The sequence below is a fragment of the Heptranchias perlo genome, chromosome 33, assembly GCF_035084215.1.
Source record: "Heptranchias perlo isolate sHepPer1 chromosome 33, sHepPer1.hap1, whole genome shotgun sequence".
Lineage (NCBI taxonomy): Eukaryota > Metazoa > Chordata > Chondrichthyes > Hexanchiformes > Hexanchidae > Heptranchias > Heptranchias perlo.
The window spans coordinates 25,982,240-26,010,151 of record NC_090357.1 but is presented as its reverse complement, the minus strand read 5'-3'; the positions used below and the strand labels follow the sequence as shown (position 1 = coordinate 26,010,151).

The following is a 27,912-nucleotide window of genomic DNA, read 5'->3' as shown; positions in this document are numbered from 1 at the left end:
GTGTCCAACCACCTCCCCTTGACATTCAACCGCATTACCATCACCGAATCCCCCACCATCAATATCTTGGGCGTCACCATTGACCAGAAACTTAACTGGACTAGCCACATAAATACTGTGGCTACAAGAGCAGGTCAAGGCTGGGTATTCTGCAGTGAGTGACTCACCTCCTGACTCCCCAAAGCCTTTCCATAAGGCACAAGTCAGGAGTGTGATGGAATACTCTCCACTTGCCTGGATGAGCGCAGCTCCAACAACACTCAAGAAGCTCGACACCATCCAGGACAAAGCAGCCTGCTTGATTGGCACCCTATCCACCACCCTAAACATTCACTCCCTTCACCACTGGCGTACCGTGGCTGCAGTGTGTACCATCCATAGGATGCACTGCAGCAACTCGCCAAGGCTTCTTCAACAGCACCTCCCAAACCCGCGACCTCTACCACCTAGGACAAGATGTGGAGATGCCAGTGATGGACTGGGGTTGACAAATGTAAGGAATCTTACAACACCAGGTTATAGTCCAACTGTTTTATTTGAAAATCACAAGCTTTCGGAGGCTTTCTCCTTCGTCAGGTGAGTGTGGGATTCGGATTCCATGGAAGGTTACCGCATTTATAGTCAAGGCAATCAAAGTGTTCAGACAGAGAGATGTTACCTACAGGACCACCGAATACACAAACGGCCAGAACAAAAGACAGACAGAGAGAGAGAGAGAGAAACATCCGAAAAGGAAGAGAAAGACAGAGAATGACCCGTTGTATTAAAAACAGATAGCTCTTTTTTCGCTGGTGGGGTTACGTGTAGCGTGACATGAACCCAAGATCCCGGTTGAGGCCGTCCTCATGGGTGCGGAACTTGGCTATCAATTTCTGCTCGACGATTTTGCGTTGTCGTGTGTCTCGAAGGCCGCCTTGGAGAACACTTACCCAAAGATCGGTGGCTGAATGTCCTTGACTGCTGAAGTGTTCCCCGACTGGGAGGGAACCCTCCTGTCTGGCGATTGTTGCGCGGTGTCCGTTCATCCGTTGTCGCAGTGTCTGCATGGTCTCGCCAATGTACCATGCTCCGGGGCATCCTTTCCTGCAACGTATGAGGTAGACAACGTTGGCAGAGTCACAGGAGTATGAACCATGTACCTGGTGGGTGGTGTCCTCTCGCGTGATGGTGGTATCTGTGTCGATGATCTGGCATGTCTTGCAGAGGATGCCGTGGCAGGGTTGTGTGGTGTCGTGGACGCTGTTCTCCTGAAAGCTGGGTAATTTGCTGCGAACGATGGTCTGTTTGAGGTTGGGTGGCTGTTTGAAGGCGAGTAGTGGAGGTGTGGGGATGGCCTTAGTGAGGTGTTCGTCGTCATCGATGACACGTTGAAGGCTGCGGAGAACATGGCGTAGTTTCTCCGCTCCGGGGAAGTACTGGACGACGAAGGCTCCCACCCTAACCACGTCAAAGAGGCCATCCCCTATGGACAGGCCCTGCAAATACATAGGGTCTGCTCAGACGAGGAGGAACGCGATGGACACCTACAGACGCTGAAAGACGCCCTCGTAAGACCGGGATATGACACTCGACTCGTCGATCGACAGTTCCGACAGACCACAGCGAAAAATTGCATAGACCTCCTCAGAAGACTAACACGGGACGCAACCAACAGAGTACCCTTCGTCGTCCAGTACTTCCCCGGAGCGGAGAAACTACGCCATGTTCTCCGCAGCCTTCAACATGTCATCGATGATGACGAACACCTCGCTAAGGCCATCCCCACACCTCCACTACTCGCCTTCAGCCACCCAACCTCAAACAGACCATCGTTCGCAGCAAATTACCCAGCTTTCAGGAGAACAGCGTCCACGACACCACACAACCCTGCCACGGCAACCTCTGCAAGACATGCCAGATCATCGACACAGATACCACCATCACACGAGAGGACACCACCCACCAGGTACATGGTTCATACTCCTGTGACTCGGCCAACGTTGTCTACCTCATACGTTGCAGGAAAGGATGCCCCGGAGCATGGTACATTGGCGAGACCATGCAGACACTGCGACAACAGATGAACAGACACCGCGCAATAATCGCCAGACAGGAGGGTTCCCTCCCAGTCGAGGAACACTTCAGCAGTCAAGGACATTCAGCCACCGATCTTCGGGTAAGTGTTCTCCAAGGCGGCCTTCGAGACACACGACAACGCAAAATCGTCGAGCAGAAATTAATAGCCAAGTTCCGCACCCATGAGGACGGCCTCAACCGGGATCTTGGGTTCATGTCACGCTACACGTAACCCCACCAGCGAAAAAAAGTTATCTGTTTTTAATACAACGGGTCATTCTCTGCCTTCCTCTTCCTTTCGGATGTTTCTCTCTCTCTCTGTCTGTCTGTCTTTTGTTCTGGCCGTTTGTGTATTCGGTGGTCCTGTAGGTAACACCTCTCTGTCTGAACACTTTGCCTTGACAACGGGCAGTTGGAAAGATTATCTGTAATCACCAGGTATTGTTCTCTGACTATAAATGCGGTAACCTTCCATGGAATCCGAATCCCACACTCACCTGATGAAGGAGAAAGCCTCCGAAAACTTGTGATTTTCAAATAAAACAGTTGGACTATAACCTGGTGTTGTAAGATTCCTTACCTAGAACAAGGGCAGCAGGCACATGGGAACAACACCACCTGCACAATCCCTCTAAGTCACACACCATCTCGACTTGGAAATATATCGTCGTTCCTTCATCGTCACTGGGTCAAAATCCTGGAACTCCCTAACTAACAGCACTGTGGGAGCACCTTCACCACACAAACTGAAGCGGTTCATGAAGACGGCTCACCACCACCTTCTCAAGGCCAATTAGGGATGGGCAATAAATGCTGGCCTTGCCAGTGATGCCCACATCCCATGAACGAATAAAAAAAAAAGGTCTAAATGATATGCTGATAGGGTTAGATGAAGTAGGGTGGGAGGAGGATCATGTGGAGCATAAATACCAGCACAGACCAGTTGGGCCCAATGGCCTGTTTCTGTGCTGTACATTCTATGTAATTTTAATACATCCCTTTCATATACTGTATGGATGCTAGAAAGGTCCACCCCAATAGTATTCCTTTGCTTCCCAACACTGAAGAGCAAAGAATGGGGAGAGTTCAGTGCAGCTTACAACCTCGCTTATTTGATTGGTCTGTAAATGGAGATCCAGAGATACATTGATTAACAAGTCTGCCAAGGGCCATAGGTCATGGGGAAATGGGCCACAAATGAGTACATCAGCATCACTGCTAGGTAACATTAAAAGGAACTTCACAGGGCTGGGCAATCATCTCTACAACAAACTGCATCTAAATTTGATTTGCCGTGCAGAATATACCATATAACAAATGCAAAAATAACAGCAGTGTTCGACCGATAACAGTAAAGTAGCAGACCAGAACCTGAAACAGATCCATACCAGTATTGGTATTGGGACAATGAGATTGGTGCCACTGCCATTTACAGTTACTGCACCAATACCACCACTAGTACTGGGACAGGGCAATGTGTCAGAAGTGGGCCTGTATGGAAGCAGGTCACATGGATGCTGGACCTACCCTAGCACTGATTCTAGGTGTACCAGCACTTAATGACATTGATTCCGAACTGCTGCATTTTATTAGGGGAACTGGTGCACAAATGTTCAAAGTTGTGGAGCCCAATATACAGAGTGCATCAGCACTTCATTTCTACAACTATAAAAGCACATCGCAATACACTCCATCCACAGAAATATTTATATAATTGGTCTACAGCCAAAAATAGTAAAAACTGGACCTCGGGTAATTTTAAATTGCTGGTCTATAATCACTGAGCTGCCTCCTTCTTTACCAAAATTTGTAATTCCAATCACAGGCTATTAAAAATTCACTTACTGGTGAAAGCTTCTGTATCAAGTCATGTGCAACATGCACAAGATTCTTATCTTCACGGAGGGATTTTTGGAACCTTTTGTTCTCCTCCTCCTCTAGGAGGTCAAAGTCATTAGCAGCATCCAGCAAAGCCTGGATCAGGCCTTTCCAGGATTTAAGAGCAGGCACCTGCGGCGCTACAGCTGCACTCACTCCTGTTCCAATCACCAGCACCAAGTCCTGAGGCCTCTTCGTCTTCAGACTGGGCAAAAGCTTCCTGTTGGAAATTTTTAAAATAAAAATTCTTTCATGGGTTAAAACCTTTCAATTTTTATTGATAATAGACAATACTTAAATTGAATGAATTCAGATATCAAGACGGTTACGTTCAACAAAGCAACTAAATGGACTAACAACAGGAAAATACTGCGGATGCTGGAAATCTGAAATAAAAACAGAAAATACTGGAAAACACTCAGGTCAGACAGCATCTGTGGAGAGAGAAACACAGAGTTAACGTTTCAGGTCGATGTCCTTCCATCAGAACTGGAAGAAGTTAGAGATTTAACAGTTTTAAAGCAAGTACAGAGCCAGGGAAAAGGCCGGGGGAGGGAGGGAGGAAAGAACAAAGGGGAGGACAAAGGGGGTGGTAATTGGGACAAGAAACAAAAGATGGGTCCAGAGGAGGTGTAAATGGTTACAGCGGAACCATTACCAGCACCTGCAGTCCGAGAAAATGGGAGTGGTGATTATGATCTAAAGTCGTTGAAATCAATGTTAAGGCCAGCAGGTTGTAAAGTGCCTGATCGAAAAATGGAATAACATGTGGTCTTTAAAATAATTCACACAGAGTCTCCAACTCACACTGCCACTTACATAATTTACAACAATTTGATTTTGGCTCAGCAAAAAACATATCTTATCTTGCTGCCAATTAATTAACAAAAATCCAAGGAGATTTCAGTTCCAATATCTATGTCCTCTTGCTCTTCACTGCAGTGTGATTATGTTATATGATCAATAAAAACACACCTCGCTCAATTAAGGAGTCTCAATTACAAGAGATTCAGTAACTCAACACTGCAATTAGTTGACAGCTGGCACACAAACCTGAAGCTTCCTGGGGATGTTTTGTGTTCGCCTTACAAATCTGAGACTTTTGGCTCGGCTTTGTGTTGTGTCAAATTTCTATTTTTATCGTTGCGGTTTTTGTGCTCAGCAAGTAAACACCGTCAGTATCTATATACACCCAAGGAAAAGAACAACAATTATATTTGGGTATCGGGAACCACTTTGGGAACCTGCAATGTTGGGTGGAAATAAATGGGAACTGGTTCACTGCCACCATTTATCCTATTATTCAAATATCACAATTTCAGGCTATAGAAGAGTTACAGAATCATAGAATGATAGAGCACAGAAGGAGGCCATTCAGCCCATCGTGCCTACTCTTTGAAAGAGCTATCCAATTAGTCCCACTGCCCTGCTCTTTCCCCATAGCCCTGCAAATTTTTCCCCTTCAAATGTTTATCCGATTCCCTTTTGAAAGTTACTACTGAATCTGCTTCCACCACCCTTTCAGGCAGTGCATTCCAGATCACAACAACTCGCTGCGTAAAAAAAATTCTCATCTTGCCTCTGGTTCTTTTGACAATTACCTTAAATCTGTGACCTCAGATTACCAACCCTTCTGCCACTGGAAACAGTTTCTCCCTATTTACTCGATCATAACCCTGATACCATTTTAGTAAATCTCTTCTCCTTCCTAAAATGAGGTGCCCAGAATTGGACACAACACTCCAGCTGGGGCTTAACCAATGATTTATAAAGGTTTAGCAATAGCTTCCTTACTTTTGTATTCTATGCCTCTGTTTATTAAACCAAGGATCCCGTATGATTTTTTAACAGCCTTCTCAGCTAGTTAGCCAACCTAACTAGCCAACCTTTTTTAAAAATAAAATTGCCAAGAACTGCTTTTTTCGCTCTTCTTCTTGGTCACTGTGTATAACATGGCAAAGGGGAGAGATCATCCGACTGCAGGCCTCCATTAATGCTGCTAGAAGCAGGGTGTTGGAGATTCACAAGAGCAGCTATACAAAGAAATCATAACACAGAAACAGGTCATTCACCCATCAGTCCATGTCAGTGTTTACCCTCCATGTGAACAAATCGTTCTAATCACATTTACTCACCCTGTTCCCAGATCCCTTCAACCCCTTTTCCTTTATTCACCTATCCAATCTAATCTAATCTTGAATGTTGACAGATTCTGCCTCAACCACTAACCACAGCCCCATAACTCTCTTTGAAGAACTTTCTCCTGCCCCCTGTTCTAAACCTCTTAATTAATCTTGTATCTATGGCTCCTTATTCTTGACGCCTCAACTACTGGAAAGAGTCTGCTTTTATCCACCCTGTCCCATCCTTTCATACTTTAAACACTTACCCCGTAATCTGTGTCGTTCTAACGAAAAAACCCTGATTTTTCTAGGTCTTTATTTGTATTTATATATCTTCATACCAGGCACCAATGCTTCAATATCCTTCCTATAGTGTGGAGCCCAATACTGCACACAGTACTCTGGGGTCTTATTAAGGTTTTATATAGGCTCATTACCTCTTGGCTTTTATATATAAACTCTCAGGTATTGATAGTGAAATGGCAGAAATATTGAATAATTACTTTGCCTCAGTTTTTACCAGAGACACCAACAGGGTGGACATGACATTAGAAAAACATCATAACATAAGAAATAGTAGCAGGAGTAGGCCATATGGCCCCTCAAGCCTGCTCCGCCATTCAATCAGATCATGGCTGATCTTCTACCTCAGCTCCACTTTCTTGCCCGATCCCCATGTCCCTTGATTCCCCTAGAGTCCCAAAATGTATTTATCTCAGCCTTGAATATATTCAACGAGTCAGCATCCACAACCCTCTGGGGTAGAGAATTCCAAAGATTCACAACCCTCTGAGTGAAGGAATGCCTCCGCATCTCAGTCATAAATGTCCAGCCCCTTATCCTGAGACTATCCCCTAGTTCTAGACTCTCCAGCCAAGGGAAACAACCTCTCAGCCTCTACCCTGTCAAGCCCCCTCAGAATCTTAAATGTTTCAATGAGATCACCTCTCATTCTTCTAAACTCCAAAGAGTATGGGCTCATTCTACTCAAGCTCTCCTCACATGACAACCCTCTCATCCCAGGAATTAATCTAGAGAACCTTTGTTGCATCGCCTCTAAGGCAAGTATATCCTTCCTTAGATAAGGAGACCAAAACTGTATGCAGTACTCCAAGTGAGGTCTCACCAAAGCCCTGTACAATTGTAGCAAGACTTCCTTACTCTTGTACTCCAACCCTCTTGCAATAAAGGCCAACATGCCATTTGCCTTCCTAATTGCTTGCTGTAACTGCAGGCTAACTTTTTGTGTTTCTTGTACCAGGACACCAACATTTAATAGTTTCTCACCATTTAAAAAATATTCTGTTTTTCTATTCTTCTTACCAAAAAGTGAATAACCTCACATTATACTCCATCTGCCACCTTCTTGCCCACCCCTGTCTATATCCCTTTGCAGACTCTTTGTGTCCTCCTCACAGCTTACTTTCTCACCTAGCTTTGTATCGTCAGCAAACTTGGATATACTACACTCGGTCCCTTCATCCAAGTCATTAATACAGATTGTAAATAGCTGAGGCCCAAGCAGCAATCCTTGCAGTACCCCACTAGTTACAGCCTGCCAACCTGAAATAACCTGATAAGCCTGTTTATTCCTACTCTCTGTTTTCTGTCTGTTAACCAATCCTCTATCCATGCTGATATGTTACCCCTAACCCCATGAGCCCTTATCTTGACCTTTTATGTGGCACCTTATCGAATGCCTTTTGAAAATCCAAGTACACTTCCTCCACTGGTTCCCATTTATCTACCCTGCTAGTTACATCCTCAAAAAACTCTAATAAATTTGTCAAACATGATTTCCCTTTCATAAAGCCATGTTGACTCTGCATAATCATAGTATGATGTTCTAAGTGCCCTGTTACCACTTCCTTAATAATGGATTCCAGCATTTTCCCGATGACTGATGTCAGGCTAACTGGCCTGTAGTTCCCTGTTTTCTCTCTCCCTCCTTTCTTGAATAGTAGAGTTACATTTCCTACCTTCCAATCCGCTGGGACCGTTCTAGAATCTGGGGAATTTTGGATGATCATAACCAATGCATCCACTATCTCTGCAGCCACCTCTTTTAGAACCCTCGGATGTAGGTCATCAGGTCCAGGGGATTTATCAGCTTTTAGTCCCATTAGTTTCCAAAGTACTTTTTCTCTACTCATATTAAATTGTTTTAAGTTCCTCACTCTCATTAGACCCTTGGTTCCCCACTATTTCTGGTATGCTTTTTGTGTCTTCTACTGTGAAGACAGATATAAAATATTTGTTTAACGCATCTGCCATTTCCTGATGCCCCATTATAATTTCTCCTGTCTCAGCCTCTAGGGGACCAATGTTTACTTTTGCTACTCTCTTCCTTTTTACATACTCTTACAATCCATTTTTATATTTCTTGCCAGTTTACCTTCATATTCTATTTTCTCCCTTATCAAATTTTTGATCGTCCTTTGCTGGTTTCTAAAACTCTCCCAATCCTCAGGCTTACTACTCTTTTGGCAGCATTATAGGCCTCTTCTTTTAATCTAACACTAGCCTTAACTTCTTTAGTTAGCCATAGATGAATCACTCTCCCGGTGGAGTTTTAATTTCTCAATGGAATCTATATTTGTTGAGAATATTGAAATATTTCTTTAAATGTTTGTCATTGTTTCTCTATTGTCATACCCTTTAATTTAATTTCCAAATCTACCTTAGCCAACTCGCCCCTCATACCTCTATAATTGGCTTTATTTAAGTTTAAGACTCTAGTTTCGGACTTAAGTACGTCACTCTCAAACTCAACGTGAAATTCTATATCATGATCACTCTTCCCCAGAGGATCCTTTACCGTGAGATTACCAATTAACCCTGTCTCATAAAACAATACAAGATCTAAAATAGCCTGTTCCCTGCTTGGTTCCATGACGTATTGCTCTCGGAAATCATCTTGAATGCAATCCAAGAACTCGTCCTCCAAACTGCCTTTGCCAATTTGATTTGCCAAGTCTATAGACAGGGCTGATGGCCGGCGCGGACACGATGGGCCGAAGGGCCTCTATCCGTGCTGTATAACTCTATGACTCTATATGAAGAGTAAAGTCCCCCACGATTACTGAATTACCTTTGTTACTAGCTCCTAGTATTTCATGATTAATACACTGTCTAACGATATAGCTACTATTAAGGGGCCTATAATCCACTCCCACCAATGCTCTTTATCTCTTGTTATTTCTTATCTCCACCCATACTGACCCTACTTCCTGATCTTCCGAACCAAGATCCTTTCTCACCACTGCCCTAATGTCATCCTTTATTATTAGGGCTACACCCCCTCCTTTTCCATTCTGCCCGTCTTTTCTAAACCCTGGAATATTTAGTTCCCAACCTTGGTCATTTTGCAACCATGTCTCTGTAATGGCTATTAGGTCAAACCCATTTATCTCTATTTGTGCAACTAATTCATCTATCTTGTTACGAATGCTCCGTGCATTCAGATTTAATTTTGACTTTTTAAACCATTTTTTCCTGCTTTGACCTTACTTGTTGATGCTCTATTAAATCAAAACCCCTGTTCTCCCACACCACTCTTTGAGCCACACATTTAACTCTCTGATCTGTTTGTCCTTTTGTCAATTTGCACGTGACTTAGGCAGTAATCCAGAGATTACCACCTTTGAGGTTCTGCTTATTAATTTAGACCCTAGCTCCTCAAACTGTCTCAGCAGAACCCTATTCTTAGCTCCACCTACGTCATTGGTTCATACGTGGACCACGACAACAGGATCCTCCCTCTCATGCTCCAAGTTCTTTTCCAGCTGCGAGGAGATGTCCTTAACCCTGGCACCGGGCAGGCAACACAACCTTCGGGGCTCTCGGTCGCGGCTGCAGCGAACAGTGCCAATCCCCCACCACTACCACATTCCTTTTTACCCCCCCCCCCCAACTGAATGGCCCCCTATACCACAGTGCCGTGGTCAGTTTGCCCATCTTCCCTGCAGTCTTCACCCTCATCCATACAGGTAGCAAGTATCTCGTACTTGTTGGACAAGGTTGCTCCATCACTAGATCTTGGGTCCCCATACCTGCCTGACTCACAGTCACACCCTTCTGTCCCTGACGACTGAATGAATCCAAACTACTACCTAATCTAAGAGGTGTGACTGTCTCCTGAATCAAAAAGTCCAGGTAACTCTCCTCCTCTCAGATGCATCGTAATGCCTGCAGCTCGGACTCCAGCTCAACAACTCTGAGCTGAAGTTCCTCGAGCTGCAGACACTTATTGCAGATGTGGTTGCCGGGGATCATGCTGCTCTCCACAAACTCCCGCATGCTGCAGTTACGACATACCATCTGCCCTGCCATCACTTGTCGAACCAGAATTTATTTATTTATTTTATAAGCGGTTTTAATCTTTCGCTATGCTTAGTTTTATTAACTAATTAATTGATGTAGTTTAAGTTATTGATTTAAGCTCTTAGTTAAACCCCTGCGCTAACTAAGAGAGAAAAAAAAAACTAATACTCACCAATCACCTACCTGCTGTCTGTGGAGTCACTCTTTCAATTTCTGCCTATGGTGAGTTGACTCCAAATGTGACTCACTCCCGCTCTACTCTCAGGCCGCTGCCATTTTATTGCCCCCAACTCCCGCTCTACTCTCGGGCCGCTGACACTTTTTTACCCCCCACTCCCGCTCTTCTCTCAGGCCGCTGCCGTTTTATTGCCCCCCACTCCCGCTCTTCTCTCAGGCCGCTGCCGTTTTATTGCCCCCCACTCCTGCTCTACTCTCGGGCCTTCTGCCAGCCAATCACCTACTTGCCGTCCTGTGACATCAGTCCTTGTTTTTTTTTTGATCCCACCGAATTTATCCTGAAGATTGACCGCATCCGCTGCTCTGAGTGAGTTTAGGCCTTTGATCCCCGACTTTTATTTACTTGCCTCTGCCGCTCTGGTTTCTGCTCCACCTCCACTGCTCTCAGAGCTCTTCTTCTGTTTACTGTCCTTCCCCCTCTACACTTAATTCCCCCCTCACCAAATTCTTAAGTTGCCACTCTGTTTGCTCTGTGCTTTTGCTCTTATTTTCAAGACATTTAAGACAGAAAGGGGGGAGATAATTGATAAGCTAATCAAACTTAGAGAGAATAAAAACCCCGGCCCGGATGGATAACATCCGCGCATACTAAAAGAAGCTAGGGAAGAGGTAGTAGAGGCACTGCTGTATTAATTTTTATAAATATTAGAAAACGATATTGTGCCAGAGGACTGGAGGACGGCTACTGTTATTCCTATATTTAAAAAAGGGAGATAGAATAAGTCCAGGGAACTATAGATCAGTCAGCTTAACATCGGTGGTAGGAAGGATAATGGCATCTTTACTCAAAGATGTAATAGAAAAACATCTAGAAACCGGAAATATAATAAACAGTCATCATGAATTTCAAAAGGAAATGTCATGCTTGACCAATCTTATTGAATTCTTTAAAGAAGTAACAGAAAGAGTAGACAAGGGTAATGTAGTAGATGTAATATATTTGGATTTTCAAAAGGCTTTCGATAAGGTTCCACATAATACTCATGACTAAGGTCAGAGCATGTGCAGTCAGGGGACAAGCAGCAGAATGAATAGCCAGCTGGCTACAAAACAAAACAGAAAACAGAGAAGGAGTTAAAGGTAGTTACTCAGACTGGCAGAAGATGGGAAGTGGCGTTCCACAGGAATCAGTGCTGGGGCCACTGCTGTTCACCATTTATATAAATGATTTGGACTCGGGAATCGGAAGTACAATTTCAATTCTTAGGAGGAATAAGGAGGCCACATACCCCTTGGAAAATAAGAGTCTAAATGGAGTAGAGGATCAAAGGGATCTAGGAGTACACATTCACAAATCATTAAAAGTAGCAACGCAAGTTAACAAGACCATAAAAATGCAAAGTAATGGGGTCAATTTCTAAAGGAATAGAATTGAAAAGCAGCGAAGTTATGTTAAAGCTTGTATAGAACTTTGGTTAGACCACACTTGGAGTACCGTGCATAGTTCTGGTCACCATATTACACAAAGGATATAGAGGCACTAGCGAAGGTACAAAAAAGATTTACAACTATAATACCAGAACTGAGAGCATATACCTATCAGGATAGACTGAACGGGGTGGGGATCTTTTCTCTAGAAAACAGAAGGCTGAGGAGTGACCTGATTGAGGTCTTTAAAATTATGATGGGGTTTGATAGGGTAGACGTATAGAAGATATTTCCACTTGGAGTCTAAAACTAGGGACCATAAGTATAAGATAGTCATTATTAATCCAATAAAGAATTCAGGAGAAACTTCTTTATCCAGAGAGTGGTTAGAATGTGAAACTTGCTACCACATGGAATAGTTGAGGCAAATAGCATAGATACCTTTAAGGAGAAGCTAGATAAATACATGAGAGAGAAAGGAATAGAAGGATATGCAGATAGGGTTAGATGAAGTAGGGTGGAAAGAGGCTCGTGTGGAGCATAAACAACATCACAGACCAGTTGGGCCAAATGGCCTGTTTCTGTGCTGTAAATTCTATGCAATATACCTAGTGATAAACCCTAGAATTCCAGCTCTTTTACAGCCTTATTAACCTGAGACGCTGCCTTTAATGTTCTGTGAACCAGTACCCCAAATCCCACAGCACCAAGCCTACTTCCATTTAAAGTATAATTACCGATATTTTTTTTACCAAAATGTATCACCTCACACTTACTGACATTGAATTCAATCAGTCACTTTTTAGCCCATTCCACCACCTTATCAATATCCCACTGCAGCTTCTTTTCACCTTCTAAAGAATTAACTGTATCTGCTATTGTTATCATCTGTGAATTTCCACACTGCTCCTTCCAGATCTATATCCAAATCATTGATATAGTGAACAGAAGTGGCCCCAGAACTGAATCCTGTGGAACACCACGACCCACTTCCAACCGCTCTGAAAACTGCCCGTAACTCCTGTTTTCTCTCTTCTAACCAATTTTTAATCCAATATGCTGTTCTCCCCACAATTCCATACTCCTTAATCTTCTCTAGTAATCTCTCATGTGGTACCATGTTAAAGGCTTTTCTAAAGTCCACGTACATCTACTGCATTTCCCCCATCTACCATATCTGTTACCTCCTCAAAAGGATTGTATGAGGTTTGTCAAGCACGATCGTCTCTTTTGAAGTCCATCCTGGCTACTTCGAACTGTTTTCTCCTTTTCTAGATATGTGGTCATTTCATTCTTAACACTTTAAATTTTCCGTACCACAGATGTTAAGGTAACTGCACTGTAATTACCGGATTAGCTCGGTCTCCCCTTTTAAAAATAAGTACTACATTGGCCACTCTCCAGTCCTCCACAATTTGTCCTCCACCTCTGCAATTTCCTCTCTTAGGATCCTAGGATGTATACTGTCAGGCCCTGGCACTTTGTCTTCCTTCAGCTTAACTAATTTATCTAAAACTTTCCTTTTATTCATAATATTTCTCATCTCACTCTCAACCACTTAAGGGTTCACCTCCTCTCCGATATCCTTCTCTTTAATAAAGACTGATACAAAGTACTTAAATATCTCTGGCATTTTTGATCACTTACAAATCGACAATCTTCTCCTCTTAGGGGTCTCACCTCGCTTTTAACAAGTCTCCTTTTTACTGGGCATACTTTTAAAATACTTTACTGTTCCTTTTGATGTTCGTTGAAACTTTTTTCCTCTTAGCTCTCTTTATCCCGCTCTTGACCGCTTCTCTTATTTTCTCATATTCTCCTTCAGTTTTTTCATTATTCTTAAAGTCCTTATGGACGATCATGTTCAATTTTAAATGGTATCGAAACTTTATCCAGGACATTCTAAAACTAGCAGTTTCCTTCTTTCTTAATGAAATGTACTTATTCTGTACTTATACAATCACTTCTTTAACAACATCCACTGTTGCTCTACAGTCCCCATTTAACCTTTGTGCCAGTACATTCGCACCCTGCCTGTTCAGATGTAGCCTAACCTTGCAAAATGGTTCCCATCTGTGCCAAAACTGGTGCCAATGCCCTAAGTAGAATGCCTCTTCCTAACACACCTTTTGCCTTGCAATGATTTCCCTAATCTTCCTGTCCTTCCCTATTCTAGTGCTTGGCTGGGTAAGTAGAATCATAGAATGGTTACAGCACAGACGGCCATTCGGCCCATCGAGCCCATGCCGGCTCTCTGCAAGAGCAATCCAGTTAGTCCCACTCCCCTGCCCTTTCCCCGTAGCCCTGCAGATTTTTTCCCTTCAAGTAGTTATCCAATTCCCTTTTGAAAGCCACAATTGAATCTGCCTCGACCACCCCCTCAGGCAGTGCATTCCAGATCATAACTACTTGCTGCGTTAAAAAGATTTTCCTCAAGTCACCTTTGTTTCTTTTGCCAATTACCTTAAATCTGTGTCCTCTGGTCCTCAACCCTTCTACCAATGGGAACAGTTTCTCTCTATCTACTTTGTCTAGACCCTTCATGATTTTGTACACCTCTATCAAATCTCCTCTCAACCTTCTCTGTTCTAAGGAGAACAACCCCAGCTTCTCCAGTCCATCCATGTAACTAAAGCCCCTCATCTCTGGAACCATTCTGGTAAATCTTTTCTGTACCCTCTCTAAGGTCTTCACATCTTTCTTAAAGTGCAGTGCCCAGAAATGGACACAATACTCCAGTTGTGGCCGAACCAGTATTTTATAAAGGTTCAATCATAGCCTCCTTGCTTTTGTACTCTGTGCCTCTATTTATAAAGCCCAGGATCCCGAATGCTTTTTTAACCGCTTTCTCAACCTGCCCTACCACCTTCAATGACCTGTGCACTTATACCCCCAGGTCTCTCTGTTCCTGCACCCCCCTTAGAATTGTACCCATTAGTTTATATTATCTCTCCTCATTCTTCCTACCAAAATGTATCACTTCGCACTTCTCTGCATTAAATTTCACCCACCACGTGTCCAGCCATTCCACCAGCCTGTCTATGTCCTCTTGAAGTCCTGAGATTACCAGCCTTGAAGCTTGTTTCCTAATCTAAACTCATCTTGCAGGTCTTGCTTTAGCTGCATCATTGGCTCCCACATGGACCATGATAACTGGATGCTCTCTCTCCCCTTGTATAATCTTTTCCAGTTATTCCATTTGTCCCTTACCCTAGTACCTGGGAGGCAAAGAACATTCAGGACTCAGTCTGGACTGTAAAAGATCAGGTCAGCTCCTCTAACAATTGAACCCCCTATCACTACTGCATTTCTGGCTGTGTATTCCCTACTCCCCCCAACCCCACCTCCACTTAAGGCACTTTTGCTCTAATCTTTTCTTCCTGCCTTTCCCCATCCCTCAGTCATCCATCCGTGGCTCAGTGGTAGCAACTTCGCCTCTGAGTCAGAAGGTTGTGGGTTCAAGTCCTACTCCAGACACTTGAGCACAAAATCTAGGCTGACACTCCAGTGTTATACTGTCGGATGTTAAACTGAGGCCTTGTCTGCCCTCTTAGACGGACGGAAAAGATCCCATGGCACTATTTTAAAGAGGAGAGTTCTCCCTGGTGTCCTAGTCAATATTTATCCTTCAACCAACATCACTAGAACAGATTTTCTGGTTATTCTCACATTGCTGTTTGTGGGACCTTGCTGTGCACAAATTGGCTGCTGCGTTTTCCACATTACAACAGTAACTATACTTTAAAAGTATTTCATGGACTGCAAAGCGCTTTGGGGGCGTCCTGAGGTCATGAAAGGCCCTGTTTATATGCAAATTTTTTTTTTGCATTTTCCTCCTCTACTACCTGCTCACCATCTCTTATCAATGGGACTATCCACTCATTCAAAAATCTGCCCTCCTTCCCTGGTGTGGTGCATTGTCTCCACCTCCTTCTCAATTCTGAGATTTGGAGCTCGAGCTTGGTGACACTTCCCACAGACACGTTTGCTTGAGTCCACTCAGCCTGATGCTCGAAACTCCCACAGCATGCAGAAATGACATATCACCCACTGTCTCTTCTTGTGCTGACATTTTGGGGTTAGTTTGTTGTATTCTAAAGTTTACAGTGCTTGCATATGGTATCAGTTAGTCCACGTAGCGCCTTCTTTCCCCTGTGCACCCAATTCCCATTTTAGAAAACCTTACTCTCTGTTCACACCTCACTCTGTAATGTGCTCTCAGTATGAGATTTCCTCTCCAATCCTATGGGAAAGCACCTGATTCCCCACATCCGAGTTTGGCAAAATACAGGGGAAACTGTGGAAACAAAGCCATGTTTCACCCTCGGCAGTGCAGAGAATTGGCACTCCAACATCATCGACACAGCCTGTGGTAAAGGTAGAAACCAATTCTAAACAAGTAATAACTTCCTGCTACCTGAATGTTTCCAACATATTTTGGGGTCGTTTTAAGAGTCTCAAACATACAACATTTTGTTTGGAAGTGGGAGTTCAGATCCCTTGTCATTTGGAGTTTAATATCTGAATTTATGAGGGAGGGGTGGAGAACCAATTCCTGGAAGATACAGGCTGAAATCAAAGAGTTCAAAATAGATTACATATAACAAGCATGGGAACGAGCAAAACCAGACAACTAATTCTGTTCCTTCTACAGATCATGTCCAATTGTCCCTACTGTGGACTCTACTCAACCCATTCATTCTCCTGAGAGAGGCAACAAAACACAGCTAAAACCTCCAAGATGATAAAAGCTCGGTGAAATTTCTCCTTGTCTCAAAGATAACCATGCAAATTTCTAGAATCCGAGTCGAACTTTACCACTCATGTTAGTTAACTCTAACCAATTAGATTCGATTTCTATGAATCTGATGTAGCAGATTTAGGGGGGGGGGAATACTTAATTCCTCCCACTGAAGATAAAATAAAGATAGAAATTACACAATCCTGTACTCCTCTCCTGCAGATCCATTAGAGGAGGCCAATTTAGATCATTTTGCTATGCATGGCCCAGCGCAGAAGTGGGCGCACGGCACAGCAGAAACGCGGGGAGAACGACGCGCACGGCACAGCAGAAACGCGGGGAGAACGACGCGCACGGCACAGCAGAAACGCGGGGAGAACGACGCGCACGGCACAGCAGAAACGCGGGGAGAACGACGCGCACGGCACAGCAGAAACGCGGGGAGAACGACGCGCACGGCACAGCAGAAACGCGGGGAGAACGACGCGCACGGCACAGCAGAAACGCGGGGAGAACGACGCGCACGGCACAGCAGAAACGCGGGGAGAACGACGCGCACGGCACAGCAGAAACGCGGGGAGAACGACGCGCACGGCACAGCAGAAACGCGGGGAGAACGACGCGCACGGCACAGCAGAAACGCGGGGAGAACGACGCACAGAAGTCAGTTTGAAATTGCTCTCCCAAAACCCATGATTTAATGTAAAAGTGGCTCGTGATCGATTGGCTATAACCGAAATGTTAAACTAACAAAGAGGGAGAAAGAACGCTCTGTTGGAAGCTTACACCCTACATTAACGCATCTTTTGCTTTCAGCTGTGCAATTCCTGTTTTTATTAGATTTCCAGGATTCACCATTACCTCCAATATTAAATTTTTTAAAAGCTCGAAACTGACAGTGTTTGTAGAGGTCATGGCTGTGTTGTACAGAAAAACTCCAGTGTAAAACTCAGCAATAACTGCATCAGTGAGTTGGACATTATGACAAAGTGAATACTCTACCTGGTTTTTTTGGCTGATGGTGCTTCATCCCTTGCACTCGAATCCTGCGTCGGTACAGATGCCATCCAGCTTCTGAGACATAGAGAAACTCTAAAGTTAGGGAGTTAATGTTTCAAAATAAGGAATGATGCTGAAACCTTTCTGAAAGTCAACACATTTAAATTACACCAATAAACATTTCCTTCTATGCTTTAAAACAAACTCACAGGCTGAATTTTAGAACTATCTCCTCTCCAGCTACCTCCTTGCTGACCCACTGAAAATTTTCAGCTATAACCACACCCATATTTAAAGGTGCAATACACTAGTTTGCCATGCGGAAGTGGCACCCTGGCTATTTGCCCATATGCTAATGTTGATGGACCAAATTGTCTTTACACTGCAAAATACATTACAAACATTTTAGTCCATGGCTTAAAGATAAATTGTGCAATACCTCAACAGCAAAAGTGTTCAAAATATAACCAGCACCTTACAGGCAGTTAGAGGGTTTCTGACAGAACATTAAAGCAGAAAAGCAACAATTTTTATTTCACTGTGCCAGGAAGATCCAGGTGATGACCTGTGCCAGTGATTTCCTCAACATGTTGAGGGGAGGCTCGAGTGCACAGACCAGGCAGTTCCTCATCGAGGGGGCGGAAAGAAGGGGCAGGCATTATCAGACCACTCTTATGCACTTTCCTAACAACTGGTTTCAGGTAGGCAGTGGCAGAGACCTGGGAACAGCCACCTAGTCTCTCAGCCAAAGACGTTGTGTGGTACAGGAAGAGCAACAGAAAGGAGTGAAAGTAACTTTCGTAAAGAATAACAGATAACCGTGTCAGTCGTGGCTCAGTTGATAGCACTAAGTCAGAAGGTTGTAGGTTCAAGTCCCACTCCAGAGACTTGAGCACATAATCTAGGCTGACACTCCAGTGCAGTATTGAGGGAGCGCTGCCCTGTCGGAGGTGCCGTCTTTCGAATGAGACTTTAAACCGAGGCTCCGTCTGTCCTCTTAGATGGACGTAAAAGATTCCATGGCACTATTTCTAAGAGAAGGAGAGCTGTCCAAGAGAGTCCTGGCCAATATTTATCCCTCAACACATCACTAAAAAAAGATGATCTGGTCATTATCACATTGCTGTTTGTGGGACCTTACTGCGCACAAATTGGCTGCTGAATTTCCCAAATTGCAACAGTGACTATACTTCAGAAGTACTTCATTGGCTGTAAAATTCTTTGGGATGTCCTGAGGTCATGAAAGGCACTGCATAAATGCAAGTTCTTTCTTTAACCAGGAGTGAGTTTGAGTTGCAGGGTAGATCTTATCAAAGGGTTTAGGTATCATCATAAAACACGAGTGAAGCCTAAGCATATCTTTCAGTCATGGATAAGTACATTCTCTTGAATAAGACCATTAACTTAAAAGAAAAGATGGCTTTGGTTTTAAAAGAAAACTCTAGGTCAAGGCCAAACTGGCCACATTCCTTTAAAGAGATTGGTTGCACAATGTTTGAGTTTTCAAACATGCTGCGTTCTGCAGTGACCCTGTTTTGGGAGCAGAACTTCCTCGCAGGGCAAGTACCCAATTTCAGATATATGGTCATCAAGAATAAAATGAAGAAAACTCCCACCAGGCTGCTGCTGAGTGCCTCTGACTGACCAGTTCATAGCTCTACTGGCAGTAACTTTGGCGCAGGTCACCTACCCACCCTCTTGGCTGCAATTAGTGTGTGGCCCACGGAGACAAGGGAGAAATTAACATAAGGGTGGGAAAGATAGGAGAGAGATGACCCCCACACAAAAAGTACCAGCGATACAAAACTAAAAGACTTTTCCTACACTGCTGGAGCAAACAAAGAAATTGCGTTATTTTCTAAAGTCAATATTTAGTTGTATGGTGGTTATGTCATGTATTAATCAAATTATACTTGGTTTTAGCTGAATATACAAACATTTTGTTTGCCTTTGATACAGAAAACAGTTATAATCCAAAGAAAACCGCAGCCACCTTCCAGCTTTAGCAGGGCTGTAGAACAAGACATGCTTGTCAACTTGCAAGTAACGTCTGTGTTTGTCCCACCATAACCATGGTTAATTCAAGTTAACCATCTAGGACAATGGAAAGTTTTTCTCATGCAACAATAAATACCTATTGCAACATTTTTTCCCAACTATGCTGCTATATGACTTGGCAATCTTCAAAGAGGCAAGGGTAGAAATTAAAGGGGCACTGCCTTAATTAAAACATTTTGCACAGCTTTTGTTTTTCACTTGGGAAGGAGAAGATAAACCATAAGGTCAAGTAAGGACTTGCATTTATATAGTACCTTTCACAACTGCAAGCTATCCCAAAGCACTTCACAGCCAATTGAGTATTTTATAAAGTGTACTTGCAGCAGTCATAGGTTCAATAGGTGGGTTACCACTCACACTGGTGTAGCAGGATGTTCCTTTCTGAAGGCAGCCGGGATGCAACAGAGGGATCTTTACCCTACATTTAACCCATTCCATGCTAGAGATGGAGTGTTTGATGGGGCAGTGTAGAGAGAACTTTACTCTGTACTTAACTCTCAGTACCTGGGAATGCTTGATGCTGATACTGGGTGACAAACATGTTCTGTTTCCCAGCAAAAACACCCCTTGCCATATATAGTTTATGGAAGAAATGCTAAAACATTTCCTTCATTTGAGCCCTTTCTTATCATTGTAAAACTTTGACAATTTTATTGTCAACAGGACCGAATTTCACTTGGCAGCATACCAGGCCAGAGTTGAACACACCTTTACTGATTACACATTTCTGGATACACATAATACTAGGTGGTGTCTAATGCAAATATATTTGCAGGAGCACAAAAGACCATTTAGAACAGGTTACATACATGATGTGGAGATGCCGGTGATGGACTGGGGTTGACAATTGTAAACAATTTTACAACACCAAGTTATAGTCCAGCAATTTTATTTTAAATTCACAAGCTTTCGGAGGCTTCCTCCTTCCTCAGGTGAACGTTTCCAACAAACGTTCACCTGAGGAAGGAGGAAGCCTCTGAAAGCTTGTGAATTTAAAATAAAATTGCTGGACTATAACTTGGTGTTGTAAAATTGTTTACAAAGGTTACATACAGGCAGTACTCCACACCATTCTCTAGCAGAAAAAGGGGAACCCTTTGAAGTCTCTCACTTTAACCAAAGACTCTGTCAACACTTGAGTGAAAAGAAAGAACTTGCATTTATATATCACCTTTCACGACCTCAGGACGCCCCAAAGCACTTTGGTCGTGTCTATTGCAACTGCTATGGTGGCAGTAACACATTCTGGTATTGCCACCGACATTGATGTGGGAGGATAATACTCACCCAGCCCTTTATCTGGAATGTGTAATTTGATCCAGTCTGCTGTAGAGTAATTCAAATTCTCTGGAATTTGATCCAGTCATTGTCAGGCAGGCTACAGAGTTCAGACAAGGTACAGCGCTGACAATACTGATTTCAGAGAACAGACAGCGCTAACACTACCGAGTTTACAGAACGCACAATGCTGAAACTACCGAGTTCAGAGAATGCACAGCACTGACTCTACCACGTTCAGAGACGCACAACGCTGAAACTACCATGTTCAGATAGGAAGGTCTGAGGCCATCGAAGAATTTCAATATGAGGGTGAGAATTTTAAAATCAAGGTGTTGGTGGACCGGGAGCCAATGTAGGTCAGCGAGCACAGGGGTGATAGCAAAAAAGACTTGCTGCAAGTTAGGATATGGGCAGCAGTTTTAGATGAGCTCAAGTATATTGAGGGTGGAAGATGGGAGGCCAGCCAGGAGAACACTGGAATAGTCAAGTCTAGAGGTAACAAAGGCATGGATGAGGGTTTCAGCAGCAGATGGGCTGAGGCAGGGGTGATGCTACGGAGATGGATTGAGGCGGTCTTGGTAATGGAGTGGGTATGTGGTCGTAAACTCATCTCAGGGTCAAACAGAATGCCAAGGTTGCGAACGGTCTGTTTCAGCCTCAGACAGTGGTCAAGGGGAGGGATGGAATCAGTGGCTAGGGAACGGAGTTTGTGGCAGGGACTGAAGACAATGGCTTTGGTCTTCCTAATATTTAGTTGGAGGAAATTTTTGCTCATCCAGTACTGGATGTTGGACAAGCAGTGTGACAAATCAGAGACAGTGAAGGGGTAGAGGGAGGTGATGGTGAGGTAGAGCTGGGTGTCGTCAGTGTACATGTGGAACCTGATGTCATGTTTTCAGATGATGTCACCGAGGGGCAGCATGTAGATGAGAAATAGGAGGGGATAGATACTTGGGGGACTTCAGGGGAGAGGGAAGAGAAGCCGTTGCAGGTGATTCTCTGGCTACAACTGGATAGATAAGAATGGAACCAGGCAAGCGCAGTCCCACCCAGCTGGACGACGGAAGTGAGGCACTGGAGGTGGATGGTGTGGTCAACTGTGTCAAAGGCTGCAGACAGGTCAAGAAGGGTGAGGAGGGATAGTTTACCATCATCACAGTCACATGGGATGCCATTTGTGACTTTGACTTTGTGCCGTTTCAGTACTGTGGCAAGGGCGGAAACCTGATTGGAGGGATTCAAACATGCGGGAAAGATGGGCACTAAATTGGGAGGCGAATACACATTGAAAGATTTTGGAGAGGAATGGGAGGTGGGAGATGGGGTGGTAATTTGCAAGGACAGAGGGATCAAGGGTGGGTTTTTTGAGGAGGAGGGTGATGACGACAGATTTGAAGGGAAGTGGTTCAGTACCTGAGGAAAGGGAACCGTTAACAATATCAGCTAACGTGGGGACCAGGAAGGGAAGTTGGGTGGTCAGTGGTTTGGTGGGAATATAGGGTTAAGGGAGCAGGAGTTGGGATTCATGATCAAGATGAGCTGGGAGAGAAATTAGAGAAATCAGGGCTTGGGCAGTTTGGCTTGGTGGGCATGAGGAAGGAAGCAGCAGAGGCAGCTGAACAGATGGTCTCAATCTTAGTGACAAAGTAGTCCACGAGCTCCTCGTATTTGTTGTTGGAGGCGAGGGTGGAGGGGGCAGGGGAGGGGGGGTTTAAGACGGATTGTAGTGGAGAAGAGAAGCTGGGGGCTATCTTTGCATTCCAGGATGATCCTGGCCAAGTGAGCAGTTTTGGCAGAGGAAAGCAGGACCCAATAGTGCTTTATGTAGTCCAGCCAGATCTGGCTAAACCAGTTGTCCGTCATAAACGTTCGAGTCTGTGTCCCTTGGACTTAAGGAAGCGGAGATGAGAGCCGTAACAGGGGGAACGACCAGGGTGAGAGAGAGTAATGGTTTTAATGGGGACAAGGGCATCAAAGGTGGAGGTGAAGGTGTGATTGAGCAGATCGGTAGCTGCAGAAATGTTTTGGTGAATGGAGGGCCAAAGGCTAGACAATTGGAAATTGCAAAGTGCCGTTTTAAGTGACTTGGAGGAAGAGTTTTTTTTCCAGGGGCGAACACAGAAGGAAATGGGGTTGGGAGGGGAAAGGAGGATGTGGGTGGAGAGGAATACAAGGAAGTGATCAGAGATGGCCTTATTGACACAATGGGAGTAGAGAGGCCACGTGAGATGGCAAGGTCGAGGGGGTGCCGTGAATATGGGTAGGGGAGTTTATATGGAGGGCAGTGAACTCAAAAGGAGAGAGAGCATGATGAGTTGAGATGGAGGTTGAAGTCACTGAGGATGAGAAGTCACGGTGCAGAGGCTGAGGGAGGAAAGCAGTGAAGATATCTTGGTGAGAAACTTGCAATGCTACTTGGGTGGGTGGTAGACAATGAGGATTTTAAAGAAGAGGTAAGAGGGGTGGAACAAAATGAGATGCTCAAAAGAGGAGGTGCCAGAGTAGGGAGACAGACCAAGGTGTGATTTGGTGATAAGGGTCACACCACCACCGCAGGGGTCTGGGCGGGACAAGTGGTGAAAGATATAGCCAGGCGGGGAGGCTTCATTAAGGGGGAAGGTGTCATCACCCGTCAGCCAGGTTTCCGTCAAAGCCATGATGTTTCTTGCAATCATCCACAATAACCTAATGGATGGCAAGGGCCTCGTTCACAAGTGATCGCACATTCTGGAGGGAGATGTGGAGAGGGGCGGTGATAGCTGATCTGCTGCCAGAGTCTACAGGGTCAGCGCTGAGAGGGGTGAGTGGGACAGGAAGGAGAGTGGAAAGTCGGTGAGAATAGGATGGGGTAGTTGGGGTTGCTGCTCATAAGGAGGCAGCTACGAGTGCTTCAGTGGGCCCTTCAGAGGATGCCAACAGAGGGAAGCTGTAGGCTTATCTAAGAGGGAGCCAAGCCTGGGATGGTGGCAGGAGAGTAGGAAGGTCGAGGAGTGCTAAAGCATTCAGGTAGGGATTTGGGGGAGTGGGGGGGGGGGGGGTGGGTGGCAGAGTACTTGAAAGGAGAAAAATGAAAGAAGGCATGGCAACAGGAGAGAGGGGCCGAGGAGGGGTAAAGAGAAATAAAGAAAAAAGGGGAAATAGAAGTGATTGGCTCGGGTCCGAAGCTGCAGCCAAAACGCACACACAAATGGACACAGGGAAACTCAAGTCACAGTGACGGTTACATTGCAAGATTAGGCTAGATGTGTCCTGGTAATAAACAGGGAAGAGAGAGGAGACAATCGGCAGGAGTCCAAAGTTAAAGTCAGAGGTCCTGTGGTGGGATAAGGTTGATGTAGATAGGGTGGAGTCAGCTTGGAGCATCAAAAAACTGATGTCCAGGTGCGGAGACAAGTGTGGAGGGCGAGCCAATAGGTTGCCCCCAATTCCATGTGCTCTCATTTTTGAGAACAGTCCCTCATGTGGAACCTTGGCGAATGCTATCAGCATGATCTGATAAAAATCTCCCACCAAACTTCCCTGTCCTCTGGAGCAGTGAGGCCTCCACAATGAGCAAGCCACCCACCTTGCTTTGACTCTGAAAACACTCCCAGCAATGAACGGGCACTGCAAGAACATGCGGGGGGCTGTAGCCATTTCTCTGTGAGGCTCAACTTGACAAATCCACAGCACTGACTATTTTACATAATTTGAGCTGCAAGGTTGGTTTAGTGAGGGCGCATTTCATTCAACGAGAACGGGTGAGGGTGACATAATTGGAAGTGACGTCACTAGCGGAGCCGTAGCTTTTTAGCATGCGCTGAGAGTGATGTCATCGGGTGGCCCGGCACATGCACAGGCGGACATCACGCGTCGATCGAAAATTGGAAGTACGGACACAGTCGCTAATCATCCCCATCAAACTAAACACTGTGGTCTGATCTATGGTGACTGATGGGGCATTGTATGCAGGCCAGAGTATTTTCAGGTTTATTGGGTAGAAAGTGAATCGTGACACTGCGTCTGATGACATCACTTGCCGCGCGTGCGCCGGGCGTTCCGAAAAATCATCTCACTGCCGTTCATACTCAAGAGCGTTATGCACGTCTAACTGGGGGGGGGTTAGGGGGACTGTGATCCATCTCCCCACCTGGACCACGTTCTCCATCTCTTACCCCCCCTCGTGGACCTCGATCACAGTCTCTCCCCTACCGCCGCCCCCCCACCCCAGCATGTCGATGATGCTGTCGTCGGCCGCCGCCGCCACCATCAGGCTCTGCTCGCCTCCCCCATTACGGCTACTCGCATCAGCTGCATTGTTGGTGTCAGCCTCGATTATGTGCTCAAGTATCTGGAGTACAACTTCAACTCACAACCTTTCAACTCAGAGGAGAGGGTGCTACCCACCGAACCAAGACTAAGTGCCCCTAATATCAGGTCGGAGACTACCCTTATGTCCCATTCTCCTACGCACATTGCCTATATGCCCTATAACTCCTACCACCTCATCAGGTGCCCAGCCCAGACAAATATAGATGGGTGATATTCAGGTACTAATTACAGAAGCACTTCTGAATCATAATTAGTTTCAGCTTTCAATCTATACTTAAATTAATTAGGTTTTGATCTAACAATATGCAGTACGAGAGCCATAAAGCTTTCTTTTTTTAATCTGTACTTTGCTGATGATTGCACAGTGTTCAGTTCCATTCGCAAACCCTCAAATAACGAAGCAGTCCGAGCCCACATGCAGGCTTGGGCTCGTAAGTGGCAAGTAACATTCGCGCCAGACAAGTGCCAGGCAATGACCATCTCCAACAAGAGAGTCTAACCACCTTCCCTTGGCATTCAACGGCATTACCATCACCGAATCCCCCACCATCAACATCCTGGGGGTCACCATTGACCAGAAACTTAACTGGACCAGCCATATAAATACAGTGGCTAATAGAGCAGGTCAGAGGCTGGGTATTCTGCGGTGAGTGACTCACCTCCTGACTCCCCAAAGTCTTTCCACCATCTACAAGACACAAGTCAGGAGTGTGACGGAATACTCCCCACTTGCCTGGGTGAGTGCATCTCCAACAACACTCAAGAAGCTCGACACCATCCAGGACAAAGCAGCCCACTTGATTGGCACCCCATCCACCACCCTGAACATTCACTCCCTTCACCACCGGAGCACCGTGGCCTCAGTGTGGACCATCCACAGAATGCACTGCAGCAACTCGCCAAGGCTTCTTCGACAGCACCTCCCAAACCCAAGACCTCTACCACCTAGAAGGACAAGAGCTTCAGGCACATGGGAACACCACCACCTGCACGTTCCCCTCCAAGTCACACACCATCTTGACTTGGAAATATTTCGCCGTTCCTTCATCGTCGCTGGGTCAAAATCCTGGAACTCCCTTCCTAACAGCACTGTGGGAGAACCTTCACCACACGGATGGGAGAACCTTCACCACACGGACTGCAGCGGTTCAAGGCGGCGGCTCACCATCACCTTCTCAAGGGCAATTAGGGATGGGCAATAAATGCTGGCCTTGCCAGTGACGCCCACATCCCATGAACGAATAATAAAAAAAGTATAGATTGTTTGTTTAAGCAGCTGATTTGCCTGACTTCTCACAGCAGTAGCATGACAGAAGACAAAAGTTAGAAAATGAAAAGTAACTACATTATCTAGTGACACAGTTGACTGTAGTATGGCAGTTTCTACATGTTATATCATTCACAAAAATGTAGATCAAAGGGGACCATTCAGCCCATTTAACTTCCTCTCATTGAAACCTACAGTTCCTCTTTCATCAGAGTATCTAAATGGCTTTTGAATGCTTCCAGAGTTTCATCTCCACTGACGATCCCAGCCACAAGACCATGCAAGGTATTAATCACTTCCTGAATAAGTACTTTCTGACATCAGTCCTGAACTTGCCTTTTACTAGTTTATACCATGTCTCTACCTACCACTAGCTCTTTAATTACAGTACATTTCATGCATATCTTGACACTTAATTTTTAATTAAACTTCTAAAATTGATTTGTGAATTCTAATTCTATCGAGTACATTAACTGAAGCGTTTTTACATTGCTGCAAGGGTTCTCCTCTTTTTTTTTTGCTATGGATCCCCTGTTGGAGAGCTGATGGAAAGAGCAACTCATTTCCCATTCTCCCTTCTCCATTCTCCAACCTCTGCTCTTGGAATCAATTAAAAGGTGGTGTTCAAGACATGGAGTTTGCCCGTATCATGCTGTTAATGCCTTACCATGGATATAAAAGTGCCGTAGAAGAACTGATAGTGGAATGCAATAAAGCCTCAAAAAAATTTAAAGGGTCAGAGTTGGGTCTGAAACCTGCATTACACAGAATATACCCCAAAATTAAATATTTATGCTAGATTCAAATGTGGAATCCATCAATTCTTTCTTAGAGAGAAATGCAACTGTGTGCACAACAATCTTCATTTATACAGTTCTGGTCTGGAGTCCTGTAGCTATTTCAGGCAGCAAATGAATTGGAGTAACACCAGATTGGGGAGGGGAGAAAACAATTTCAGCGTGTTTGCTTCAAAGGACATCAGGCTTCTTCCTAGTCTAGGGCAGCAGCCAAGTATTAGTTGAAGGGCCTCTCTTTGTCTAATGTTGCTCAAATACAATTAAACTATAGACCCAGGTATTTCCCCGCCCCCCGCCCCCTCCCCCCCCAAAACACCCCAGAATTTGGTAAACTAATGCATCTAGAGCACTTGACTAGAACAAAGGGAACACTGGATTAATCAGTCATGAAGTGGACTGACATAATTCACTCGCAATGATGTCAGCTTCACATGCTGCGATAATGCAGTATCATATCCAACATAGTGTAATGAA

General features: G+C 44.8%; 1 protein-coding gene across 6 annotated transcripts in view; it reads right to left on the bottom strand.

Moving 5' to 3' along the window:
- The window catches only part of fam118b (family with sequence similarity 118 member B), a 49,870-nt gene that overhangs the window by 14,519 nt on the left and 7,439 nt on the right, over positions 1 to 27,912 (bottom strand). For 4 of the 6 annotated variants that reach the window (XM_067971082.1, XM_067971083.1, XM_067971084.1 and 1 more), the window contains exons 1-3: positions 17,934 to 18,025; positions 17,728 to 17,817; positions 3,901 to 4,153 (exon numbers count right to left, since the gene is read on the bottom strand). In XM_067971082.1, coding sequence (XP_067827183.1) covers positions 3,901 to 4,153; positions 17,728 to 17,817; positions 17,934 to 18,013 — 423 coding nt within the window. In that variant the 5' untranslated portion in view covers positions 18,014 to 18,025. Of the gene's footprint in view, positions 1 to 3,900; positions 4,154 to 17,727; positions 17,818 to 17,933; positions 18,026 to 27,912 lie in introns of those variants that run through there. The other 2 variants (XM_067971085.1, XM_067971086.1) reach the window with 2 other exon arrangements.